Source organism: Phyllostomus discolor, chromosome 1 (genome assembly GCF_004126475.2).
Source record: "Phyllostomus discolor isolate MPI-MPIP mPhyDis1 chromosome 1, mPhyDis1.pri.v3, whole genome shotgun sequence".
Lineage (NCBI taxonomy): Eukaryota > Metazoa > Chordata > Mammalia > Chiroptera > Phyllostomidae > Phyllostomus > Phyllostomus discolor.
The window spans coordinates 163,079,047-163,103,785 of NC_040903.2; the positions used below are offsets into that span (position 1 = coordinate 163,079,047).

Genomic DNA, 24,739 nt, shown 5'->3' on the forward strand with positions numbered 1-24,739 from the left:
CCAGCTCACTCCCTGTCCTGGTTGCAGTGGCCACGTCCCCCTCCCTCCTGTCCTGCTCCTGCCACCCTGAGCCACCTCCTCACCAAAGGTCTGAATTGAGCCCAGTTGTTACGGGAACAAGAACAAAGTGTGAAGGATGGATTCCAGTTCAGATGCAGCCTCAAACCAAGTGTGAATCAGGTGCCCATCGAGGACCTGAGAGCCAGAGACCTTCAAGAAGGGTCAGGTGGGCAGATGGGGCGAGGGGCTCAAACCTGTCAGGCCAGGCTGCCTGCCCCTGGCAGTCCAGGAAGAGGAGGTAAAGTGGGCCCCCTCCCGAGGCTCTCCCTCACACCTCTGCATCAGCTTCCCTGAAATGGAAAATCTTCTAGAAGGTTGCAGTCATGATAATACCACCTGCCCCGAGAGGCCAGGAAAGCATCAGCAAACCCCTTCTTCTCTCAGGTTGCTGAGTCTGGACCGAGCTGGCTCAGGCCACCTTTCCCCTTTTATGGACATCCTCTGGGGATGGTACCATCTTAGCAACTGTGGTCACAGAAAGCTTGTTAGGAACTCACCAATTAAGAGGGAAATGTGGAAGGGTATGACTTGATGTTGCTCAAATGCAAGCAACCAGAAACCTTGGTGGGACTATTGCAAGGGACACTGGTGGGCCTAGAGTCTGGACTGAGGTGGGAAGAGCACCAGGTATAGACTTGCACGACGCCCAGCGCGCCAGCTGCAGCTGCTCTGATTGTTGCTGTTGTTGTTTTAGGTGAGACATGTGCTATCCCCAACGATGATACCCTGGTTGGCAAAGCCGATGAGAAAGTCAGTGAACACCATTCCCCACAGGCGGGTACAGAAACAAAGCATCCTATTTTGAAATTCAGAAATTGGATGCCTTAAAGTCATTATTGGCGGGTCAGTAACTGTTTTTCCTCCTCTTTTGGTAGAATCCATGATCGCTTCCATTGGAAATGCAACACAAGTGCTAAAAGTTGGGGAGACATTTGGCACCTGGATAAGAGAGTCTGCTAACAAGAGTGATGAGCGGATCTGGGTGACTGAACATTTTTCAGGTACTTCCACTTGGCAATAACCTGTGCCTGCGCGCTGTCTTTGTGTTTTCATCCGTTGCCTATCTGCAGGCTGGTTCTGTCTGTGTCCTCCCGGAATCCTTGCTACTGGGTCTAACAATCCCTCTTTATTTTAGAAAGCATGGGGGGCAGGGGGGGTAAGGGGGGGCAGGACAGTTTTCTCCTCTGAGCACACTGAGGGCAGCCCTTGCTGTTCGGGTCACAGGAACATGACCAGGGCACCCCCCGAGTAGCTTATCCAATTTTAGGCAAAGTATCCAGAAGGAAACAACATACATAGTGTTATGACTGATGGCCTCATACACCCTCAAAACATAATGGGGTAGAAATGCCAGAGACAAAGTCTTTCGCGCTACCCATCTGTCTCTGAGGTTGGCACCCCCCCTCCAAGAGAGTACTTTTTGGTCATCGTTCTCAGACATCTGATGGACAGAGAGCCCAGGGGAGAAGGTGAAGGGCCATCTCACAGGAACACTGCTTCTGAGCATGGCCTTAGTCACTCTGCCCCAAAGGGGGTTTGCTCAGGAATTGCTGGTCGTGGTAGCAGCGGCCTTGTTCCTCCAACCCACCGGTCAGAGCAATGGCTGCGGTATGTGGCTTCATTTCATCAAGGCTAACGGTTCAGCTGTAGCGACTGCCCCGATGACCAGCTGAGAAGCATTACTGTGGCTCAGAAGGACAGAGGAATGATGTGAATTAGTGGCCGACGCTGTGGAGGGCGGGAGGAGGCAGGAGGTGACTGAGTAACTGCTAGGTATCTGCTGTTCCTGGGAGAGGCCTATGTCAGTCTGAGAGAAAATTTTATAAAGAATCTGGAGTCGGATAGGGAGAGGGTGACACGTTTTCCTGGGAGGAGCAAAGCTGACTCTGTGGCTACTGCTCCCAAAAGACAGATCAGAATCCATAGAAGGGATCTGGACTTTGAGCTTGGGAATCTGACACTCTTCCAACTGGACAAGGACCCTTGCAGGATGTCTCACTCCAACCTCGGTCCTTTTCCCTTCCTCCCCTGACTCGCTCCAAAGCTGTGACTGCCAGACCAGAGGGCAGGTACCAGCCTTTCCTGGGCTTCCCTCCACAGGCATCAGAGTGAAGGAGTTCAAAGACCAGCCCTCCCTGCTGAACGGCAGTTACTCGCTCATCCATCTCCCGTATTACTTCCACGGCTGTGGGCATGCGGTTTACAACAGCGCTCTCTACTACCACAAAGGAGGCTCCAACACCATAGTGAGGTGAGTCATTCGGCCCCGCAGTGCCTTCTCACGCAACCCAGACAGCACCTGCTGTGGCGCTTTAGTCATCCGTGAGCTGTTTAGGGGTCGGAACTGTGTGTCCATCGCGTTATGTCCCTGGGGCCTGGCACACAGTCTAAGGCCAGTCAGGGTTTGCTGACTCGGTGAACTGCAGGATGCAATGAATGAGCCCCGTGTCCCAGCCCTACTGGTCTGGACACCGAGAGTGAGGTTGGAGCCAGAGAGGTGGAGACCATGAGTGGTTGGAGATGCAGCTTTCTCACCCATCTGAGAAAGGCTGCAACCAGAACCCAGAGCTCCCTCTGGCAAGAAGGAGTCACAGCCCGAAATCGGTCCCTTCCAGTGCCAGACAGGGACAAGATGGCAGTCCTGAATTCCAGACGTTCAGAGGAAGAAGAGCCCCGTGAGCTGAGATGGGCAGGCAGGGCCTTCTGGAGCACCCCCCTTCTCTGGGTTTCTTTTCAAATCTGCTTCAGGGTTTCTCAACTGGCTTCAAGTCGGTTACTGTCCATTGCAAATCTGCAGATTCCCACACGTCCCACTTCTTCTGCTGCTCAACAGCACCCTCTAGTGTTTCTCTTCTCTTTCAGCCTAATGTCTGAATTTTCATTCCTGGAGTCAGGTACCTTTTGAATCATAAATTCACTTTATGATACGGTCTGGATTTGGAGTTGGCCACATCAGATGGACTCCGGGAGCTGTGGGCAGGGGTTCCATGTGTAGCTTCACTTATCCAGTCACCCAGCAGACATGACTTCGCAGCCATGACCTTGCTACATCTCTTCCAACTGGAGACTCTTCTTAATTTAGGCTGCTGTAAAACTTTTGACTTAAAATTACAGCACAGACTGGAGAAAGACCCCCAAAAACTTGGAGTTGGAAATTCAAGTTCAAGCTTTGGCTCAGCTAGCTACTTGTATTCCTGGGCCAGTCACTTCTCCTTTTTCAATTGTATCAGGTTGGCCAAAAAGTCTGTTACGTTCTTCTGTACAGTGGCTGCAGTAGTGTTTAGTTGTCTTTAACTTCATTCAAAGCAATTTTGTTATATCATATTGTGACAGCTTGTCACATCAGCATGCATTAAAAACTTCAAAATTGATGAATTTTTGTGCAGCCATTTTTAATATTGAAGATGGGAAAAGATACCCATTTTCAGCATAATATGCTTTGTTATTTCAAGAAAGCTAAAAATGCAACTGAAACTGTGCAGTGTACAGAGAAGATTCTGTGGCTGATTGATCACAGTCAAAAGTGGTTTGTGAAGTTCTTGGTACTATTGACATTTTGGCCAAATAATTCTTTGCTCTGAGGCTGTCTGATGCATTGGAAGATGTTTACCCTGGCCTCTACCCACTAGAAGCCAATAGCGGGAGATAGCCGGACATACTCCAAATATCCAAATCAATATAGTTATTGGTGAAAGTGAAAAATGTGTCTTTTATTTTACAGAAAAAAACCATAATGGACTTTTTGGCCAACCAAATAAAATGAACAGACTGGACCAGATCACCTTTGGAGGCCCCTGCAAAGGGGGAGGGGGGAGACTTTGAGGAGGCATTTCTGGGAGTCAGCAAACACTTGAGGATTCCTGACATGGAGGAATCTCCCTGGGGTCACACCGCTAGTAGGTGGACACTGAGATGTAGTCACTGTCCTTTATACCCCTGCTGCTCAGAGTGGGCATGACCTGGGAACTTACTAGAAATGCAGAACCGTGGGCCCTGCCCCAGTTTAATAGAGGAGCATGAAAACCACCCTTGTCCACAAAAATGGTGACTCATATCTTTGTTTTACACATTCCAGATTTGAATTTGGCAAAGAAACATCCCAAACTCTGAAGCTTGAAAATGCCTTGTATTTTAATCGAAAATACCTCTTTGCCAATTCCAAGACATACTTCAATTTAGCTGTGGACTGAGAAGGGCCTTTGGATTATCTATGCTTCCAGTGTGGATGGCTCGAGCATCCTCGTCGCCCAGCTGGATGAGAGGACCTTCTCTGTGGTGCAGCACATCAACACCACGTACCCCAAATCCAAGGCTGGCAACGCCTTCATTGCCCGAGGGATCCTCTACGTCACCGACACCAAAGATATGAGGATAACATTTGCCTTTGATTTGTTAGGAGGGAAACAGATCAATGCAAACTTTGATTTAAGAACTACTCAGTCTGTTCTTGCCATGTTATCATACAACAGGAGAGACGAGCATTTATATTCCTGGGAAGATGGCCATTTAATGCTCTATCCGGTGCGGTTTTTATCGGCTACGTTAAACCAGTGACAGGATGCATTCGGTTCCCCTCAGTAAGCTTCAGGGCTTCCCTGGCACCATTTATGTGCCAACAGAAAACTGTCATTAAGGGTAGCCAGGTACTTAGCTGTCATAGTTTCATGACATGAGAGTTTATGTGGTTGGTAGGTGCCATTTAAATTCAGATTCTTTAAAGGAAATTAACAGATTGGAAGTCACAATGGCTGAGATTTGGTGATTCCTCCACCAACTAGCTGGGCAAGTTACCCCTCCCTGTCAGGCCCCCCTTGCCCCCGTGGGTAATGTGAAAGAGCTGGCTAAGAGGATGGGTAAGGTTTTCTCTACCTATAGGGAATTCTGTGATTTTTGGCCATTGCTGCTTTTACAACTTTTATATATGTGGGGGTTTTGTTTCATTTTGTTTTGTTTTTAGCCATGTGCTGAGCAGATTTACCTCTGAGTTGATCAGCCCAATTGCTTAAGCCAATGAATTCCTTAGCGCTGTCTTGCACTGGGTGCCTTGGGAAGTGGCAGGGACCCGTTGAGGCTGCCGAGATACAGCATTACCCATAGTTTGTTCCCTTCCTCTGCACCTGCGCCTGCCACCACCGCACCAGAATGGCCATCCTCCTCAGCTACTGCTTGCCGATCCAAGATTACCAAAAGCCAGCAACACCTACATGCCCAGGTTTTCTAATAAAACAGAAACAGGCCCTTCCACACTCCTATCAATTCTGCCATGCTGATTTGCCTCCGTGGGTATAAACTGAGTCCTCAGGTCTCACTGGCTTCTTCTACCACAGCTATGTACCCACTGTCAGAGTAGCAAACATTGTGTGTCGGGGCACAGCTGGCTAGGAATATGGGAAGCACTTGGCAGTTTTACAGAAGAGAGGCACCATTTGTGGTTAGTTAGAACTGGGAAGGGCAACTGTGGCCCTCGGGCCAAAGCCAGCCCATCAGCTATTTCTGTAAATAAGTTTTATGGGAACACAGTTACAGTGCATTTGGGTATGGTAGCATATGGCTACTTTTGCTCTATAAGGCAGAGTTGATTCGTTGCCGGGAAGTTGAGCAGTGACCCTCAAAGTCTAAAACATTGACCCTCTGGCCCTATACAGCCAGTCCTGCCCACCCTTGATCCAAAGCAGCAACTTTCAACCGGTGTGCCGCATGAGTTTTTAAAACATGCAATAGCTAACTAGTTAGTCTGGAGCATTGACCTGTTTTCCCTGAGACTGTCAAATAAAAAATGACAACAGCCAACACAATAGCCATCTGGTGTGAATGAATCAAAATTATACCCACTTTGGGGGCAGACCAGCAAAAAATGTATGTGTTTTGGTGTGCTGCAGAATTTTAGGACTTAGTTTACGTGTGCCATGAGAGGGGAAAGGCTGAAAATCACTGGCCTAGAACACAGAGGGAGCCTGGTTCCTGGAAGGGCTGATTCACCAGAGCCTGTTACATTCTGTTCTGTTCCAGACCCCACGGCAGCCAGTTTAAGTGGTGTGAGACTTCCGATGGAGGGAAGTGGGAGGACACCACAGAATCCGGGGGCCTTCCAAACCGCAGTTAGTGAACCGTCCTTCTCTAATATAGTTTTACAGGGTGGCATCAAGTCCCTGTGAAAGCCAGGAGAAAATCCAGTTTAACTTGTTCCTAAACACCCTTCAATACCTACATTTCCTGCCAACTCAGTTCTTGAAATGCCCTTCAGCCGGCAGAGCCACTGAGGGTAGAGAGGAACCTAGAGAAAGCTACTAGGGCCCTGCAGCCAGGAAGGCACCGAGGGAAAATCTTATGTGAACATGTTTCCACGATTTCCCTCTCTGAACACGTGTGTGTCTGGGGAGACGCTCCTGCAACTTTTTGCCTGGGGCCAAATCCATTTTCACTGACTCTGAGTCCTGGCGTTATACCTGATTCATAGAAGCATTTTAAAAGTTAGAGTGTGTGCTTATTTAAATATTTAAATCTCTCCACTGAAAATACCTAGACAGCTATGAGGGAATTTTCTGTTGTGTTCTCAAAAGAAGGGTATTTAAAACTTCTGCCCCCCTTTTTAATTAGATTGCTTGTGTTATGTCATCACAGCTTTTAAAAAATACTCTTCAGATTCATATTTTGTAAAAAAGTAAAATAGAGTTTCATATTCAAGATCAATGTACCTAATGAAAGCCAGTCTTCCTTCAAAGTATTTGAATATATGTGTCGCATCGCTGGACACAGAAGACCTGGATGTGAACATAATTCCATAGCAACAGCCCTGTACTGACAGTAATATGCGTGACACTAACTGTATATGTGGAAGCAACCAAAAAGGTTAGTTACTAAATTCGCACGTATCCCTTTCAGGAAGACGTTTTAGAACCCCCAGTCTTGCTTGACATCTGACCTATCTGGGTTCTCCTAGTTGTGGGTAAAGAATTGCACACTCACTACTGGAGAAGCTTGTAGTGGGATGCGTGTTTTGTTTTTGTTATGGCAGAGTAATAAAAGGGCAACCAAGTTTGATCAAGTTCTTGTGGATAATTTTATACCGTTGGGAGTCTGCCTTTACAGAGAGGAAGAACTAAGATTTTACTCATTCTTTCCTGCAAGCAGTGCTTGATTAAAGAAACAAGAGGTCTGGGCTCTCTGCTAACGCAGATGCACAACCGAATGCTTTTAAGTCCAGATAACGTCTCCACAGCCTCCGCTGTCACTCATTACCAACGTTGCTTTAAAGCACTTTCCAAAACTCTGCACTTCCAACATCAGAACCAAACCAGATAATTCTCTATTCTTCTTTCATCTAAAGTAGATAGCCTCCCACTACAAAGTAAGTAAAACCACCCACCCCAACCTCAAAGGTAGGTTGGACCCTATTTCAAAGCATTTTCTTTCAACTGATACTGCCTCCGATTGAAGCCGTGCAGGTGGGGATGGTCTCATCGCATCACTGAGGACAGGTGTTAGGACAGAGAAAGAGTTCTGGAGTGGAAGTTTTCAAATGACTGAGCTCTGATCTTAGGCATCTTGACAGTCTTATTTCCCTCAAGGTCACAAGGGGAAAAGTCGAATGAGACACGCCAGTTCCTGAAGAGCCAGGTGTCATTTTCCAGCTGTGCAGAGGACATGTTGGCTATGACTGTGTGTATTAACCATCGAAGGAGAAATGTGTGTGTGATAGGGCTTTTCCATTTTCATCCCACTGCTGTGACCTTGTGCAGCATGTGATTAAAGGTCATCATTTCCAAACCGTAAACACAGACTCTGAACAATTCTCAAAAACAAATGAATAATGGTGAATGTTTCTTTTGGGGTTGTAATTTTGTTTAACTTTAATCTAATTAGTCAATAAAATAATCATTGCTGAACACATCAATCACATGTTGAAACAAGTGTATTGTTATTTTTAATGCTTTGCAATTTACATGCAACATTCAAAAGTAAAACAACAACCAAAGCAACCTTGTGGTGGGATTGCACAGGGTGGCATCTTCATGGAAACTCTTGCAGTTTGCTAGCCCCTTCTAAATACTAGAAACTCGCTGATACAGACTATGTTTTCTCTATGGAAAAATAGGAAAAATGTAATACTAGTAACTAGGACTGCATATACACAGACATAAGTGCAATGAAAACTTGCTAATGTATTGGCATAGATGAGGCAACTGAAAAGGACATAACATTTGGGGCTAAAAAATGAAAAAAATATAATTGGATTTGAATGAATTTGAGCAACCTCTTAATGCCTTGAACTTCTGTTTCTTGTAAAATGTGGGTATAGTATTACTTAACCTCCTTTGATTTCTCTATGTGAATGAGAAATGCTCTGAAAATAATATAATTCTTGGTAAATTGTAGTCATTACTTTTATAGTTCGTTCCTGCAGGAAGCCAGAGTGACCCTGCTGTTCCTACTGGCTTTATTCCCGTGCTGGTCAGGGACACAGCACCGACAGCTTCTGTCTGCTGGACGGTTTGATTGGGTAGTTAACATCTCACACCACCAGAACAGAACAAAAAAGGTCCCTCAGTTGTGCAGCAAATTTACAATGAAACTGCTCCTGAGTAATAATAATTTTTTTAAAAAAAAACAGTTCAAGAACATGCTGCTTTGGCCTATAGAGCTTCTTCATAACCTTCTCTAGAAGTGTCTCTGTTAGCAGGCGGCCGAGACAGGTACTGCTGATGACTTTTGTCCTTAAAATATAAGAAAAAAGAAAAGTCCATGAAGAAAATAGAAGTCTTGCCTTTCTGATTGTACTACACAGACCTTGCATGCAGTGCTAAGATATCCAGTCTTACAGCCACTCGCTGTTAGAATTAAAATAAGAATGAAATTAATCTGCCTCACTACTTTCTCTCCAAACAATCTACTATGACCAGTCTTAAATACTGAGCTACGTAAGAAATTGTGATTAAACTGCCTCTAAGATGTTAAAAAAAACCCAAAACTTACTTCTAAAAGTGCTAAGCTCTTGTGTCCAGCATCATCAGTGTCCCAAGCTCATTTGCCAAGAGGCCACACACAGAACCACAGGGTTACAGAAGGTCAGCACTAGACGGGACCTTCACGGAACACCCGATCCAGCCCTCTCGGGTTACAGTCTAAGCAAGTGAAGCCAGAGAAGGTCATTCACTCAACATCACAGCCTAGGTGCCAGCATACATCAACAGGAGATACTGTATCCTGACTTTATGATCGTTCTCCCCCCACCCCTTCCTCTTCCAGAGTAAGGAGGATCTGATCTTTGTCATTGGCAAGTGGAAATAGTCCACGTTGAACATGTTTTTAAAGGCATTCCTTTTAAAAGCTGTTCCTAGAGGAGTATGCCAAACCCCGCCTAGTCAGGCAGAGCACACTCCCTGCAAAGAAGCTGTCAGCACAGCGATGCCCACCACCCCCCTCTGGGTGCCCAGTGCCATGTGTTATTCTAAACACTACCTCCACCATTGGATGACCCTCCCAGGCCCACAGTTCTGGAGACATCAAAGTGGCTGCTACCTGGAGCTGACCATCTCTGTGCCATATCTTGTCCAGGCAATTTCAATTTGTACACATTATTTCACTTAATCTTGGATGCTCAAGAGGAAATATCCTTAAACATCATCTATCCCCTCTACTCAATGTTTTAATCCTCTCTACGAATGTAGCGGATACTGTGATGCACTCACCCTATCTGGATTCCCTGCTGGGAAAGGCGCTGTGCCCCTGGTGCCGGGGAGCGCTATCTCCCCATTCTGGTGTTGCCTCGGCGGTAGAGACACTCTTCGCCCAGGACACATCCCCCCATCCAGTGACTGCTCTGTGCCTATGACGGCCTGGATGCTTGAGCCCAACTTGCAACTATTCTAAGAGGCCCTCCTAGTGCCAGAGCTCTCCGGGGTTCAGCCACATGTGTCACGGGGCCTGCATTGCAGACTGACTTTTCCTTCCTGCTTCCTTCTGCTCCCTTCTCCGGGTGTTGGACTAAGCACTCTTTAATGGCACCTGCCTAAACTCCATCCCAGTTTGTGCCTGGGAAAGCCAGCGCGTTGCAGGATTGCCTGGCTAAATTTTAATTTCTGATAAAGAACAACAACAACAAAAATTTTCAGTATAAGTATGTCCCAGATATGGTATGGGATATGTTTCTACTAGAAAATCACTTATTAGAAGCCCAGTTTTAACTGGGAGTCCTGTATCTATATTTGTTAAATTTGGCAACCCTAACCAGGTATAGTCCCAGCAAGATGCCACTGAGGTGGGTGCTCAGTTGGATCATTCACCACCTGTTTACAAATGAGGGCCCCTTGGCTGGTAGCAGATTGACCACAAAGAACCACTGGGACCAGAAGGTTGTCCAACTGTCCAAACTTTCATTGGTGATAATCTGGAAGGGTATACATTAGCTAACATTATGGATCAGGTGTTTGAGAATTATGGAGAGAAAGACACTAAAAGCATAATAAAATCAGGTGGTTATTGCTAAGCTTGATCGATCCTCTGGAAAAATACAAGAAAAAGCTGAGAGTAATTAACTACTGAGAGCTACAGGGCGGGGGAAGCCTAGGGCCTCCTTAGCAGCACAAAAAGAGGCTCTCGCCTCCGGCAGTAGAAGGACAGAAAAAGCTGGGGACCAGAAACTGGACTTGAAGATAAAAGTTGCCAAGCTCCAATGAAGGTTGAACTCCCAGAAAAAGAAGGTCACTAAACCAAGGTGAGGACCTGGACGAGGCAAGACTGGGACTGAGCCGTGCAGGATGGGGTGTCTGGATTGGCTGCTCCGAGCTGCAGTTTGTGTAGTGTTTGTGGTCCTTTGGAAATTAAGGGGAAATTTAAGGGTGGGTTACATCAAGCTTGCTGGAAAATATTTTTCCCCAAAAGGCCTGATAATAATATTTTAGACTTTGCAGCCCACACTGCTGCAACCACTTAACTCTGTTGTTGTAGCTGAAAATAACCAGACAATATATAAATGAGTGAGTATGGCTGTATTCCAATACAACTTTATTTATGGACACTGAAACTTGAATTTTAAAATTTTCATGTGTCACACAATGCTTTTATTTTTATTTTTTTAACTATATAAAAATGCAAAGGCCATTGTTATCCAGCAGACTGTGCAAAAACAGGCACTGGGCCCGAGATGAGCTGCAGGCTGGTTTGCTGAGCCCTGGTGTGATATGGCGATTTATACGAAACATGTTTGGTCTTCCTCCTGATTTATGACACAGAACCCCTAAAACCTTTAGAATTTCCTGGGAGGAGAGTCATAAAGATGTCTTTTCTTATGTTAATGAAGTGGCTTTTGGAAAGCCCCTAGTAACCAACCATATCATTGGAGGGTTGGAAGTTTTAGTCCCACCCCTGGACCTCGGGAAGGAAGAGGGTCTGGAGGTTGAATAGGTTGTTAATGGCCAGTGATTTAACAATTATGCCTATGCATGCATCCTCCATAAAAACCCAAAAGGACCAGTTTTGGAGAGCTCCTGGGTTGGTGAATGCGCAGAAATGCGGGAGAGTGGCACCCTCACGTGGCACCCTCGTGAAAGCTGCACATCCTTTCCCCACATCTTGTTCTATGCATCTCTGCCATCTGGCTCTGCCTGAGTGACATCCTTTCATAATAAGCTGATGATATAGTAAGTAAAATGTTTCTCTGGGTTCTGTGAGCTCCTCTAGTAAATTAACTGAACCTAAGAAGGAGGCTGTGCAAACCTCTGGTCAATCAGAAGCACAGGTGATAACCAGGACTTTTGATTAGCATCTGCAGTGGCGGGAGAGGAGGGCAGGGCAGTCTTGCAGGACTGAGCCCTTAACCGTGGGATCTTATGCTGTCTCTAAGTAGGGTGTCAGAATTGAGTGAATTGGTCACCCAGCTGGTGTCCAAGAATTGGTTGGTGTAGGAAAATAACCTCCACATATCTGGTGTCAAAATTATCGTGAGTGGTTCCAGTGTGGGAGTAAAGGAGAAACACAGTGGAAAGCTGAATTTGTTCTTACCTGGGTTAAGCTCATGCTACCTCCAATGGTGCTTATGTTTAAGAATATTTTATCCGCCACTCCTAGAGGATGGGGGTCGCTATGTCAAAGGTTATTGCGCGTACAAGGCGTGATATGTTCTTCATTTCTCCAAAGCCTAGAAAAGGAATACCACAGTAGTGGTGACATCAGCGTCACTGTCCTGGTTCACGTCTGCAGAGTGCTTTCTGCATGCCAGGTGCTGCACTCACGGCTGCAGGTGCATCAACTCATGTGATCCTCATGGGAAGCCCATAAAGTATAAATCTTTTTATCCCCATTTTCAAGACTAAAAGAGATTAAGAAACTCACCCACTGCCACTCAGCCTGTAAACAGTGAAATTAGGATTCAAATTCAGGAAGCCTGACAACCAGAGCTGCCCACACTCAGCAACTATTCTTTCCTGTCTCTCAGAGAGACTACCTAAGATTCCCCCATTCTTTTTGGCTCCTTTGTCCTTTTCCAGTTCCATAACCTGGACCCTACTATGCTGTGGGCACATGAGAGCCAGCGCCCAGGCTGGGCTCATTCGGCACAGCTGTGACACCCGCTGCAGCTGGGGTGACCCACAGGAAGGGCCTGGCTGGCGCACACAGGCCCCTTCTCTTTTTGTCTAAGCTTTCCTGATTATAAGGGCTTCTCTTCCCTGCTTTTCCCCATAAATCTAAAGATCCCTCATCTGGGAGACATCCAGTAGCCTTAAAAAGCTGCAGAATTAGCTTAAAACATTGCTCTTGTTCCTTAGAGAGCCCGTTCCCCATAGTAGAGGATTCATAGAAATCTTATAAAAAATTCCTTAGTAAATTAAAAACCTTTTCTGAAATTCCTCCCGCCATGAGCACGATGATTACAAAACCAGTTTCAGTTTTGTTTTCAGTGTCTACACCTTTAAATCCTACTTCTTGCTAGTGAAAAGAATGCAGTGGGTCAAAATGTGCTGTTGGTGGAAGACAGTCAGGAAGGGGATACCGGACATTCTGGGTACCCTAACACTGCCTATGGGTCTCAGGTCCTCCCCCAAGCATTTAGGACTGCAAGGGGGGAGCTCGAAGCCCTAAGTGACCAACCTTTATATTGCACTTTCCTGGACGAGCCAGAAGTTATATTAAGTCACTTTGCAGGTCCCTATAAGGCCCCTGCATGTCTCGGGAATTGATCCCAGACACCCTCACAAGGTTTCAACTCACATGAGAACACCAGATTTCTCAAGCCAAAGGGAGGAAGTACCTTTTGTCTTTGGAACTTGGCAAGTGCCTAAGGCTCTCATACAAAACTTGTGACTAACACTAAATTCTTCTGGAAACCAATTTTTGGAGTCTGGTCAAAACTGAAATACTCGTTCACTATTCGCTTTTCCTTATGCAGGCAGATGGAGGGAAAAGGCAAAATCAAAAGGACCACAAGAGGTGGCTTGAGAGGAAGAATTTGCTGATATGCTTGTAAATAGCCCTGCAATTAGTTGCTGTTTTTAAAGCTGATTAAAGGGAAAGTCTTTGCTCTTTCTCCCAAGCCTAGACCTATTTGGAGGTTGTGCCATGGGGATGGGCTTGTGAGTGTTTTTACAGTGTGCCTCTCGTTGTGTGGACTTTTGCTTGCAGCTAGCAGGAAACCTAGTGTTCTGTCTGGGTCCATGTCCTAGCTTATCCTCTCACAGTACCTTGTAGTGGCAAGCACCCTTGTGGCTCTTAATTGCTAGACCCGTGCCCACAAGATCGCTGGTGAAAGCTTGGGAGAGAGAGCAAGGCTCCTGCTTACTAAAGAGGGTGCAGATGTAAAGCAGTCACAAGAGAGGATGACCTTGAAAGAAATCCCTTTTCCTCTGAAATCCAACACACCCTACAAAAAGCACTCGGTGTCGTTGGCCCTTACATGAGCTGATGCGTGCTCTCCAACCAAGTTGGTGTATTGTCCACCACAGCTCATATCCCTGGGTCCCTGTTACAGGCACCAGATGATGTGGACTCTAGTCAGCAGTGTCCATGGTGTTATGGATAAGACAAAACAAATTCACATGGACTACTGAAGTCCTGTGGAGAAAAAGGGATGTCACAGGCCACTCTCTCATGGGGGGAGCGTCCCAACCCTTGCCTTGACAAGCTTTTATTGGCTTTCTAATAGCATAATACATCAAAGAAGGTTTTCACTCTTTATGCTCAGGTTTGCTTTAGGTGATTACTTTTACAGATAACAAAGGAAAGGATGTTACTGATTACTTCCTACAGATTAACAAGGAAAAAATTTTGCAAATGCAAGGGGATGATAATAGTAATTGGTCTGGTTACATTCTGTCCTTGGGAGAATTAGCACAGATTTCAGGAAGTTACTTTCAAGATATGCAGTAAGCATTTGCTGCTTCAACTCAGGATGAAGGAGTTTTAGCAAGAGCAAGCCTCAAAGCAGCCTAGGTATAATGCAGGCCTGATTTCCTATGGGAAAGCTGATCCATGGGTTTGGCATCCTGTGTGCTGACATGCGCCTACAGGCTTTCTAGTAGGGCTGGGCTACATTTGCCACTCCACATGGATAGGTTTCCTATAGTGAACCACATTTATTGATTTGTGTTGTACCTACCTTGCATTCCCAGAATAAATCCCCCTTGATCATGGTATATAATCTTTTTCATGCATTGCTGTATTCAGTTTACTAGTAGTTTGTTGAGTATTTTAGCATCTATGTTCATCAGGGATATTGGCCTATAATTTTTCTTTGTAGTGTGTTTATCTAGTTTTGCAGTTAGGATAATGCTGACCTCATAAAATGAGTTTGGGAGCCATCCCTCCTCTTGAATTTTGTGAAATAGTTTGAGGACAGATATTAGTTCTTGAAATGTTTGGTAAAATTCACCTGTGAAGCCATCTGGTCCAGGGCTTTTATATGTTGGGAGTTTTGGGGTCTTTTTTTTTTTACTGCTTCAATTTCATTAAGTGTAACCTATCTCTTCAGATTCTCTAATTCTTCCTGTTTTATTTTTTGAAGATTGTATGTGTTTCTAGGAATTTATCCATTTTGTCCAGGATGCCCAGTTTGTTGGCATATTCGTTCGTAATATTTTCTTAGTGGTTTGTATTTCTTTGGTGTCAGTTGTTATTTCTCCTCTTTCACTTCTGATTTTAATTTGGTTGTTTTCTCTTCTTTTTTCCCCCTTTGATGAGCCTGGTTAAAGATTCATCAATCTCATTATCTTTGTAAAAACCAGCTCTTGGATTCATTGATCTTTTGTGTCTTTTTTTTAAGACTATTTCATTTATTTCTGTTCTGGTCTTCATTATTTCCTTCCTTCTACTCACATTGGGCTTTGTTTTTCTTTTTCAAGTTTGATTGTGAAGTTAGATTGGTTATTTGAGGGTTTTTTTTTCTTTTTTTTTTTTACATAGGCCTATAATGTTATGAATTCCCTCTTATGATTCCTTTCCCAGTGTCCCACAGATTTTGGATGGTTGTGTCGTGATTTTCATTTCTTTCAAGGTATTTTCTGATTTCTTCCTCTATCTTATTGTTGACCCATTTGCTGTTTAATAACATGTTATTTAGCTTCCATGTCTTTGTGTGTTTTCCAGTGTTCTTCCTGTGATTGATTTGTAGTTTCATAGCATTTTGATCAGAGAAGATGCCTGGATATGGTTTCAATCTTCTTAAATTTACTGAGACTTGTTTCGTGTCCTAACATGTGGTCTATCCCAGAAAACCTTTCATGTGCACTTGAAAAGTATGTATATTCTGCTGTTTTGGTTGAGATGCTCTGAAGATACCAATTAAATCCATTTGATCTAGTGTGTCATTTAAGGTGACAGTCTCCTTAATTGTTGATTTTCTGTCTAGAAGATCTCTCCATTTAAGTCAATGAGGTGTTAAAACACCCTGACTATGACTGTATTTCTGTCTATCTCTCCCTTTATGTAATCAAGATTTGCTTTACATATTTAGGTGCTCCTATGCTAGGTGTATAAATGTTTTCTAGGTTTTTGTCCTGTTGGATTGTTCCCTTTATCATTATGTAGTATCCTTGTCTCTTACTATAGCCTTCATTTTAAAGTCTATTTTGTCGGATATAAGTACTGTTGCCCCAGGTTTGTTTTTCTTTCCATTTGCATGAAGTATCTTTTTCCATCCCTTTACTTTTAATCTTATATATCTTTCTATTGAAATGGGTATCTTGGAGGCATCATATATATGGGTCTTGTTTTCTTATCCATTCAGCTACCCTATGTACTTTGGAGCATTTAAGCCATTTACATTTAGAATGATTATTGATAGATACGTACTTAGTGCCATTTTAGATGGTTTTCCTTTTTCTTTCTTCTTTCCCCTCTCTCTTCCTCCTCCTCCTTTTTTTCTTCCTTCTCCTCCTCCTTCTTCAAGCAAGCCCTTTAACATTTGTTGCTGTAGTGGTTTGGTGTTAAACTCCTTTAGCTTTTTCTGGTTGGGAAGCTCCTTATTTCTCCTTTGATTTTAAATGATAGCCTTGCTGGATAAAGTAGTCTTGATTGTAAGTCCTTACTTTTCATCACCTTGCATATTTCACACCACTGCCTTCTGGCCTGAAATGTTTCTGTTGAGTAATCAGATGCCAGTCTATCGGTATGCCCTCGTATGTAACTACCTGCTTTTCTCTTGTGACTTTTAGGATTCACTCCTTGTCTTTGAGCCTTGTCACTTCATGATGTGTCTTGGTGTAAGCCGCTTTGGGTCTGATTTGCTTGGGACTCTCTGAGCTTCCTGGACTTGTGCGTCTTTTTCCTTCACAAGGTTAGGGAAGTTTCCAGTCATTACTTCATCAAATAGGTTCTCAATTCCTTGTTCCCTCTCTTCTCCTGGTATTCCCATGATGTGGATGTTATTTTGCTTCATGTTGTCCAAAATGTTTATGTTCTCATTTTTTTTAGTATTTTTTTTTTTGCTGCTCTGCCTGGGTATTTTTTCCTACCTTGTCTTCTGAAACACTGATTCAATCATCTGTTTCATCTAATCTGCTGTTTATTCCTTCCTGTGTATTATCCATTTGATATTACATTACTTCTGACTGGTCCTTTTTTTTATGGTTTCTATGTCTTTTTCAATGCTGTTGAGTATCCTTATAATCATTACTCTAAACACTCTAATAAATTGCTTACCTCCAATTTTATCTAGTTCTTCCGGAGAATTGTCTTCTTTCATTTGGGGTCTGTTTTTTTGTCTTCCCATTTTGGCTGCTTCTTTGTATTTTCCGCCTTGTTAAACTAATCAGCTGTTTAACTGATCAGTTGTTAATCTAATCAAGTTATAATCAGCAGCCCAGCTTAAGCACCACAGGATAAGAGTCATTGCTTCCCTTCACACTGATGCCACTTGGAGAGGAGTGCTCTGCCTGAGAAAGATGGCTTCTGCAGTATGGGGAATGACTCAGCACAGGGATCCTGGTAGTTCTTCCTTCAGTTCTTTCCTCAGAACCACCAACCCCAGACTCTCCTCAAATGTCTGTAGTCCACTCTGTCCTCCCTCTGCCAGTGCCCAGTGTAAGTGGCTGCAAATAAAATTGTGTGCTTTGGCCCTTTAGAAGGCCCTCTGCATCTCTAGCCATCTCTCCTTGATAGGAAGTACTCCTGATGCTTTTCACAGCTGGATGTTAGCTGGGTTCCTTTCCACCTCTGGTGCTTTAGGCTGGGGAGCCCAGCTTGGGGTTTAGACCCCACTCTTCTCAGGTGGACCCCCTGCTGCTGAAATATTCCTCTAGAACTTCAGCTACTGCCCATGGGAGCCCAGCCAGCCCTCTCATTCCTCCTCTACCCTGCCTACCAGTCTTGTTGTGGTGAAGTGGTTTCTTCTGTCTGTCCTGGGTTATAACACTTCTCTCCAACTAGTGTTCAGTTGGCTATTCTAGATAATTTCTCTACAATTTAGTTATAATTCCAGATTGGCCCTAGGAGGTTAGTGTAGCTTGCACTTAACTACTCCATCACCTTGGATCAACATTCCATATTCTTATAATGTTGCTTTTTTACTTTTCCCTTTAAATCTGTTAGTGTTTGCTTTATACATTCATAGCATATATTTATAAATGTCATACATACTCTTGTTGGATTGACCCCTTTATTATGTAATACCCTTCTTTCTCTTATTACAAGATTTGTTTTAAAGCCTATTTTGTCTAAGTACCCCAGCTTTCTGTTGTTTTTTTTAAGCTACATTTTTTAAATAATTTATTTATTTTTAGAGAGGGAAGGGAGGGAGATAGAGAGAAACATTAATGTGTGGTTGCTGAGGGTCATGGCCTGCAACCCAGGCATGTACCCTGACTGGGAATGGAACCTGCGACACTTTGGTTCGCAGCCTGCACTCAATCCACTGAGCTACGCCAGCCAGGGTCTTTCTGTTGGTTTTAATTTGCACGGAGTATCTTCTTCCATATCTTCACTCAGTCTGTGTTGTCCTTATATGTGAAGTGAGTTTCTTTTTGATGTTCTATTTTTGGATCCTGATGTGGGATTTTTTTTAATTGAATTTATTAGGGTTACACTAGCTAATAAAGTTATATATGTTTCGAGGTACAATTCTGTAGTACGTTATCTGTATATTGTATTATATGTTCACCAGCCCAAGTCTCCGCCCATCAACATTAACGCCCCCTTTACCCTTTTCTACCTCTCCCCAACCCCCCATCCTCTGGTAATCACCATTCTATTGTCTGTGACTATGAGTTTTTTTCTTAATCCCTTCACCTAGTTCCTCTCTGACAGCTGTCAGTCTATTTTCTGTACATTTCTATTTTGTTTGCTAGTTTTTGTTTATTACATTTCGCTTAGCATAATATTCTCCAGGTCCATCCATGTGTCACAAAAGATAAGATCTCCTTCATTTTTACGGCTGACTAATATTCCAATTCCTACAATGGCTTACGACTCAGTAAATATTCATGAATGAATGCACTACACTCTAACAGCTTAAATTTTTTCCAGAAGTTAAATATTTTATCAAATGTAAAATGATCTCAACAGTTTAAAATGTTATCAAAAAAAATGTCAGACCAAACTAAGGTAAAACTCTAACAAATAACATTTATTTTTCTTTCACATATGTATTTCACAGCCTGAACATCACATTGCCTTCAGAGAAAGGTGCTTTTATTTCATTATATTTTACTGTTTATCACACAGGTATTAAGCATTCTCATTAACACGATGAGACAATTTGCTGGTAAACATTTAAATACGCAGACATTGGTTTCAATATCTCAACATATTTTTGGTCAAAACCAAGAACGTACAGCAAAATATGACAACATTGGCTAATATTTTACAAGCAAATAATATTTAATTCTGCATAGTTTATACAATAGGCTGTGGTAATAAATAGTATCACCAATCTCATCAACTATTAACTGGCCACAAAAAGCCTAACATTCATTTTAATTATGATATGAAATGTTCTATTGGTATAGATAGTTTCAACATAGCCTGCAAATGTTGTGAGTGTTTAACCATGAATACATGAAAAGAAAAGGCACTACACTGGAATAAGAAAATAAAAAGTACTGAACTGGCATGTTCTGGTTAACTACAAATATGTCATGTTCACATTATTACATTCCTAACAAGAAAGCAAATGTTTAAATAGAAAAACTAGCAGTTTGAAAAATGTGAATGTGCAAATCGTGAGGAAAACACTGCATTTAAATTTGCACTCATCTGCAAGTTACAGTACTAGCTCAGTTTAAACACTAACAGGAAAAATATTCAGCAGGAAAGAATGGAAGTGACCTCTCTGGGCAAGGAACGAGTCACTGCACACTGCTTCATAGCTTAGCAAGTGTTTCTGGTGATCGAGAGCTTCCAACTCCTTATGACTATCCTTCCTTCACCAAAGGAGACTGGAGGCATGCTTCAATCCATTGTAAGAATAGGAAGAAAAACCTGAACCAGCAACATTTTCTTCCTTAATTTGGTACAGAAGGTCCTTCTCATTACTATAACTTACTAATAATGTTTTCCAAATCAGGTTTAGTAAATGCTGTAAAGAATAGCTACCCTTCGTAGAACACTAAGTTAGATTTTTTAAGTATGTCAGCATGATAAAAGGAACATGCACGGTCATTCTACCAACCTGTGTAGGCAATACTCAGCTTGAATCAGATGCAAACTCTACACAGAGATTCTCTGTATTGTTTTCAATGCGTTAACTGCTTGGAAAGCAGAAATGCCTGATAATTACTGCAGTGTGTTTTTTAATTGAAATGTTTATAAAAAATAAAGTCCCAAATCTTAAGTTTATAGAATGTCAAGAATTCTATTAGAGATGTTAAAAGCACTGGGCAAAACCCTCGTCTTCAAAGTGCCATCTGCCCCGCAGGAGAAGATCCGATTGCCTGGGATGATGTCGATCTGCATGACTCCAGCCCCAAGGTTTCTGAATATGGACTGTTTAGCATGTTCACTTTTAAATGAATGAATTAGACCATGACCTGTCAATCTCCAAACCTGGTTTAAAAGAAAAACAGAGTGAAAACAAAAAATGTGAGTCACAAAGAGAAGCCAAAAGCAGAAACATGGTTTTATCTCCTGTTCCTTTGGCCCAACTTTCCCATTCACTGGTCTCCTGACAGCTTATCTAATTAGAAATAATACCACATAGATGATTGACTGTCCTTACACTTTATTGCTTCTTTCAAATTTCTCTCTTCACATCTTCTTGTGATTTCATATTAACCACATTACCCCATTTATAAATTCAATTACATATTTAAGTTAATTCAGTTAAGTATGTCCTCAACACTAAGCTAGGCCCTGGCAATATAAAAGAACAGTACTATCTCGCTTATGCAAAAACCTCACCTTAACTATATAAAACAGTAAGGTACTGGGGGCAGAGGTGGGAGAGGGGAGGAGGTATGGAGGAGTTAAACCAATTTGCATTAAAAAATCCATGCATTAATTAAACTCATTACACTTTACACAAAATAGAGCTTTTCAAGGCTTTTCAATAACCTGGAAGTCTAATGAAGTTAATTCTCTGGTTTTCTGAACTATTACGGTTTAGAAAGAAGCATACAGAAGCAAGGAAGGAAGGATGGTAAGAGACAGTCAATATCTCCAGAAAACTTCACTTTATGCCTTCACTTCGAAGAACACAGTAGGGAGTTTTGGGGTTTTTCTTCCCCATCGGTCTTGACAGCAGATAAAGACAACATACAATTACAACCTCTCCTACTGACTCACCTTTATGTTACCTTCTGCTGAGCCTGTAGTAAAAAATTCCTCACAGGGATCCAGAGCCAGAGCCTTAATGGCTGAGTCGTGTGCCTGGAATGTGTGAATTAGCTGTCTCTGCCTGATGTCAAAAATGCAGACACACCCCTTCCTACCTCCGGATATCAGGAGCTGGTGTTTTGGCGCATACTGAAGTACCGTGGCACCATGGTCGTGGCATGTGAAACCTGAAGAAGTAAAACAAGAGCCTTTCCCAATACATTTCTCTCTTGGCAATTCTGGTAGTATTTCAATGCACATTTAAATAAGACAGGCACATTTTTTCATCCTAATTTCTGTGATCACATGATCCAAGTATTGAAAAACATACGAAGCAATGACAGAAAACATATTATCCATAATTTCAATAAGACACGCATACCCAAAGTTTAAACCTTAAGCCCAAACTAAGTTATGTTGCCTCAGAAGAAGTATGTAGAAGCAAAAGTGCAGAGGTGACCAAGCTTCTGAATGACATAACTCAGCCACCTCACCAACAGCCACCAATGACAAGTATTTACCCTCTCCTAGTTCCTGCCCATTCACACAGCCTCATCAAAAGTTCAGCTCAGAGCCCTAGCTGGTGTGGCTCAGTGGCTGTTCTAGTGTGGAAGCGACCAGCTACAAGTTAAGGAGTTAGCACTCCCACGAGTCTGGATGTTAATTAAAGCTATAACCCACTAAGCAGCAAAACCTTGAAAGATAACAAAAATGGGAAAAATATGAAGGAATTATTCTACTAATGAATCAAAACAAGTCATTCAATTATGTAAATTCACCTTCTGTGGGCACCTTGAGATCCAGCAGAGAAGCAGCTTGTTCTCTGGCCGGCAGTGGGCTAACGACATTGCCGCCTTCCCCAAACTGACTCAATCCTGAGGCCTTGGGAGCCAATAAACCCCACTGAGCACAGTGACAACTGACCACCGATCAGAAACACTGTTTTCTCCGAGGAATACCTCAGCCTTAAGGACAAGGGGATGTTGGCCTTCCTGTCAAAACCTACAGCCCTATGGTGAGTGTTGAACCAATTACTAGCAGACAGGGCTTCTGTATCAGAGCAAATGACTTCTTAGAGGGGCAGAGCCAAGCTCCAGGCAAGGAGTATTCTCGGCTCCAGCAAGGAGCCAGCACACACCTCGGCTGTTGGCACAGGGCTACACACAAATTCCATATTGGCACCTGAGTGGGACGGCCTTTCAGAGCTCTTATGTCAGCAGCAGGGACTCCTGGCTCAGAAGTGCCTTGCGCTCAGGAGTGCTCAGCAGTACTAACGTGAGCACCAATGCAGTACTGCGTAGAGCACACTTACGGAAATAAAGGATAGCGCCCCCAGCTTTCTTTTAGTGTTGTTTTACAACACTGCTCCATGTTTCAAAAGTCCACACGTATGAAACTATCTCATTTTGTTTTTCAGAGCTTAAAAAACGATCAAAAATAAAATGATAAAGTAAAATATTACTGGCTCTCATTTCCTGTTTATCATCTAAGCACCAAATACATTTTTGAAATAAATGCTTTCCCAGCACTTAAGAAAAATAAAAATGGGAAATAACTACACTTTTCAAAATCCACATCAGCATAGTAGAAGACTGAGAAATCTTTGTTTTTAGGGAACATCCAGCTGGCTTTAACCCAGACTTGTTGGGTGAAGCATGGAGCATTCTCTCAGTAGCATGAGGTGGAAGACAGACCTGTCAGGACACTAATTTGGAAAATGCTGTCTTTTAAAACATAAGTAGTATTTAAATGGTATTGTTCATATTTCTAGCTCTTACTTTATAGTTAAGTTTAATTATTTAAAATATGATCTCATTTCTCCCGAGCTCAGTGAACACTTTGCAACCTACTCCTTACACGGCCTTGTCAGTAGCACTACTGGCCACACCGTATTTCGGAAGAGAACACAACCAAAGACGGCTCCGGGACTAGCCGGGCTTCTCTGGCCACGCATGCTTACCTCAGCAAGGTGGCCGGATACTCCAGTTAACTTTTAGATTCTTACTCATTCTAAATACTTAACCATTGTCAACCCATGAAAACACTGACTGGATTCACTGGTTAAAACAAAACCAGGAAAGCATTCCTTCAGAGTGTATTACAAATCAAAGACCACAACTCACCATGAATGAGGCTGTTTCCAGGTGATATCAAAGTGTCCCAGAGACATACATTTCTTATAAAGAAACAAAGAACAATAACAAAAATACATCAGAAACAACATCATAAACAATTGTTCTAAGTCCTCACTAGGGACAAACTGCCTTGAAGTCAAATATCTTATTCAATCTTTTTTGTTCACTCACATTTATGAAGCAGTGATTTTCAACTAAGATGAGGAGGGTAGAGGCTGGGACTGGGGCTACATCTCTTCTAAGAGTTTAACCTTTTCACACTGTACAGTTCTGTCTCCCACAGTCTCGGCCCCATCTCAGCCCCCAGGCCCTTCTCTTTTGCATTACCCCTCCAGGGAAACTGATTTCCCTGAGCAGAAAGGATGCTTCTATGCCCGAAGGGGAACCACTGCAGGGAACTGACAGGGGTTATTCACAGGCATGTGTTGTCAGTGAAAACAGTGAGAGGTCAATGAAAATGTTGAGAATGATGGCTACAGGCTGCCAAATGCTTTTTTACTTCTCAAGAACATGACAGTATTAATAGCAATACAAAGAAATGACTGGATAGCTTTAACGTAATTACACATGCTTATTGACAGACTAAATTAGGAGTAATTTTTGCTTTTCTCTTTGGTAAGGAAAACTACTCTAAGAATTACGTAACAAAGAAAGTTTTTGTATTTCTGGGATGGAAAAGGCCTCCTAAATAGAAATCCAAGAATTCCTATCTGCCTAAAAATTGCTTATTCCTATTTTGCTTCTCTGTTGGCGTACCTGTTGTCATTGGACTGTCCAGATGTGGCAACTAGACTGGAAGAGGTAATGAACGCAAAGTCACTTGTGGCTTTACTGTGGCACTGCCAGTTCTATGGAAAACAAAGTGCAGCTGACGTTATCTAAAATTCAGTATAGTAAAAACAGTTCTACTAATATATGCCATATGCATGAGCTAAGAGCAGTTTTTTAAAAATCTAGAATAAGAAATAACTGATAATAAGAGGATTAGCTATTATTTGCATATTATTGGGCTAAAATCCAGTAATTTTTTAAACTGGAAAGGGATGGTAAAAACATGAAGTTAAAGGTTATACTTTTCAGAATACAATAATAAAGGAATAAGATACCAAGTACGTGAACTTCATATAATTAAAATGGCTTCATTAAGTGAGAGTCCAATCAAATAATTTTAGTGCTAGTGACTTCAAATATGCTTAATAAACCTTAAATAATAATATAAATCATAATAACAACCTGCAGAGGAAAACTCTTACATGCCCCCCTGCTATTAGACTGCAATATGAAGGCCTTAAGTCCAATTAACTTTG

General features: G+C 42.8%; 2 protein-coding genes across 2 annotated transcripts in view; one reads left to right on the forward strand and one right to left on the reverse strand.

Annotated features, from left to right (window-relative positions):
* The window catches only part of GLDN (gliomedin), a 68,776-nt gene extending 62,921 nt beyond the window's left edge, over positions 1 to 5,855 (forward strand). The window contains 5 exon segments of the mRNA XM_028507914.2: positions 755 to 838; positions 936 to 1,061; positions 2,161 to 2,311; positions 4,136 to 4,247; positions 4,249 to 5,855. Of these exon segments, the coding sequence (XP_028363715.1) occupies positions 755 to 838; positions 936 to 1,061; positions 2,161 to 2,311; positions 4,136 to 4,247; positions 4,249 to 4,614 (839 nt within the window). The 3' untranslated portion in view covers positions 4,615 to 5,855.
* A 13,235-nt stretch (positions 5,856 to 19,090) lies between these two features.
* The window catches only part of DMXL2 (Dmx like 2), a 136,332-nt gene continuing 130,683 nt past the window's right edge, over positions 19,091 to 24,739 (reverse strand). The window contains 4 exon segments of the mRNA XM_036033486.1: positions 19,091 to 20,529; positions 21,268 to 21,485; positions 23,421 to 23,473; positions 24,189 to 24,280. Of these exon segments, the coding sequence (XP_035889379.1) occupies positions 20,320 to 20,529; positions 21,268 to 21,485; positions 23,421 to 23,473; positions 24,189 to 24,280 (573 nt within the window). The 3' untranslated portion in view covers positions 19,091 to 20,319.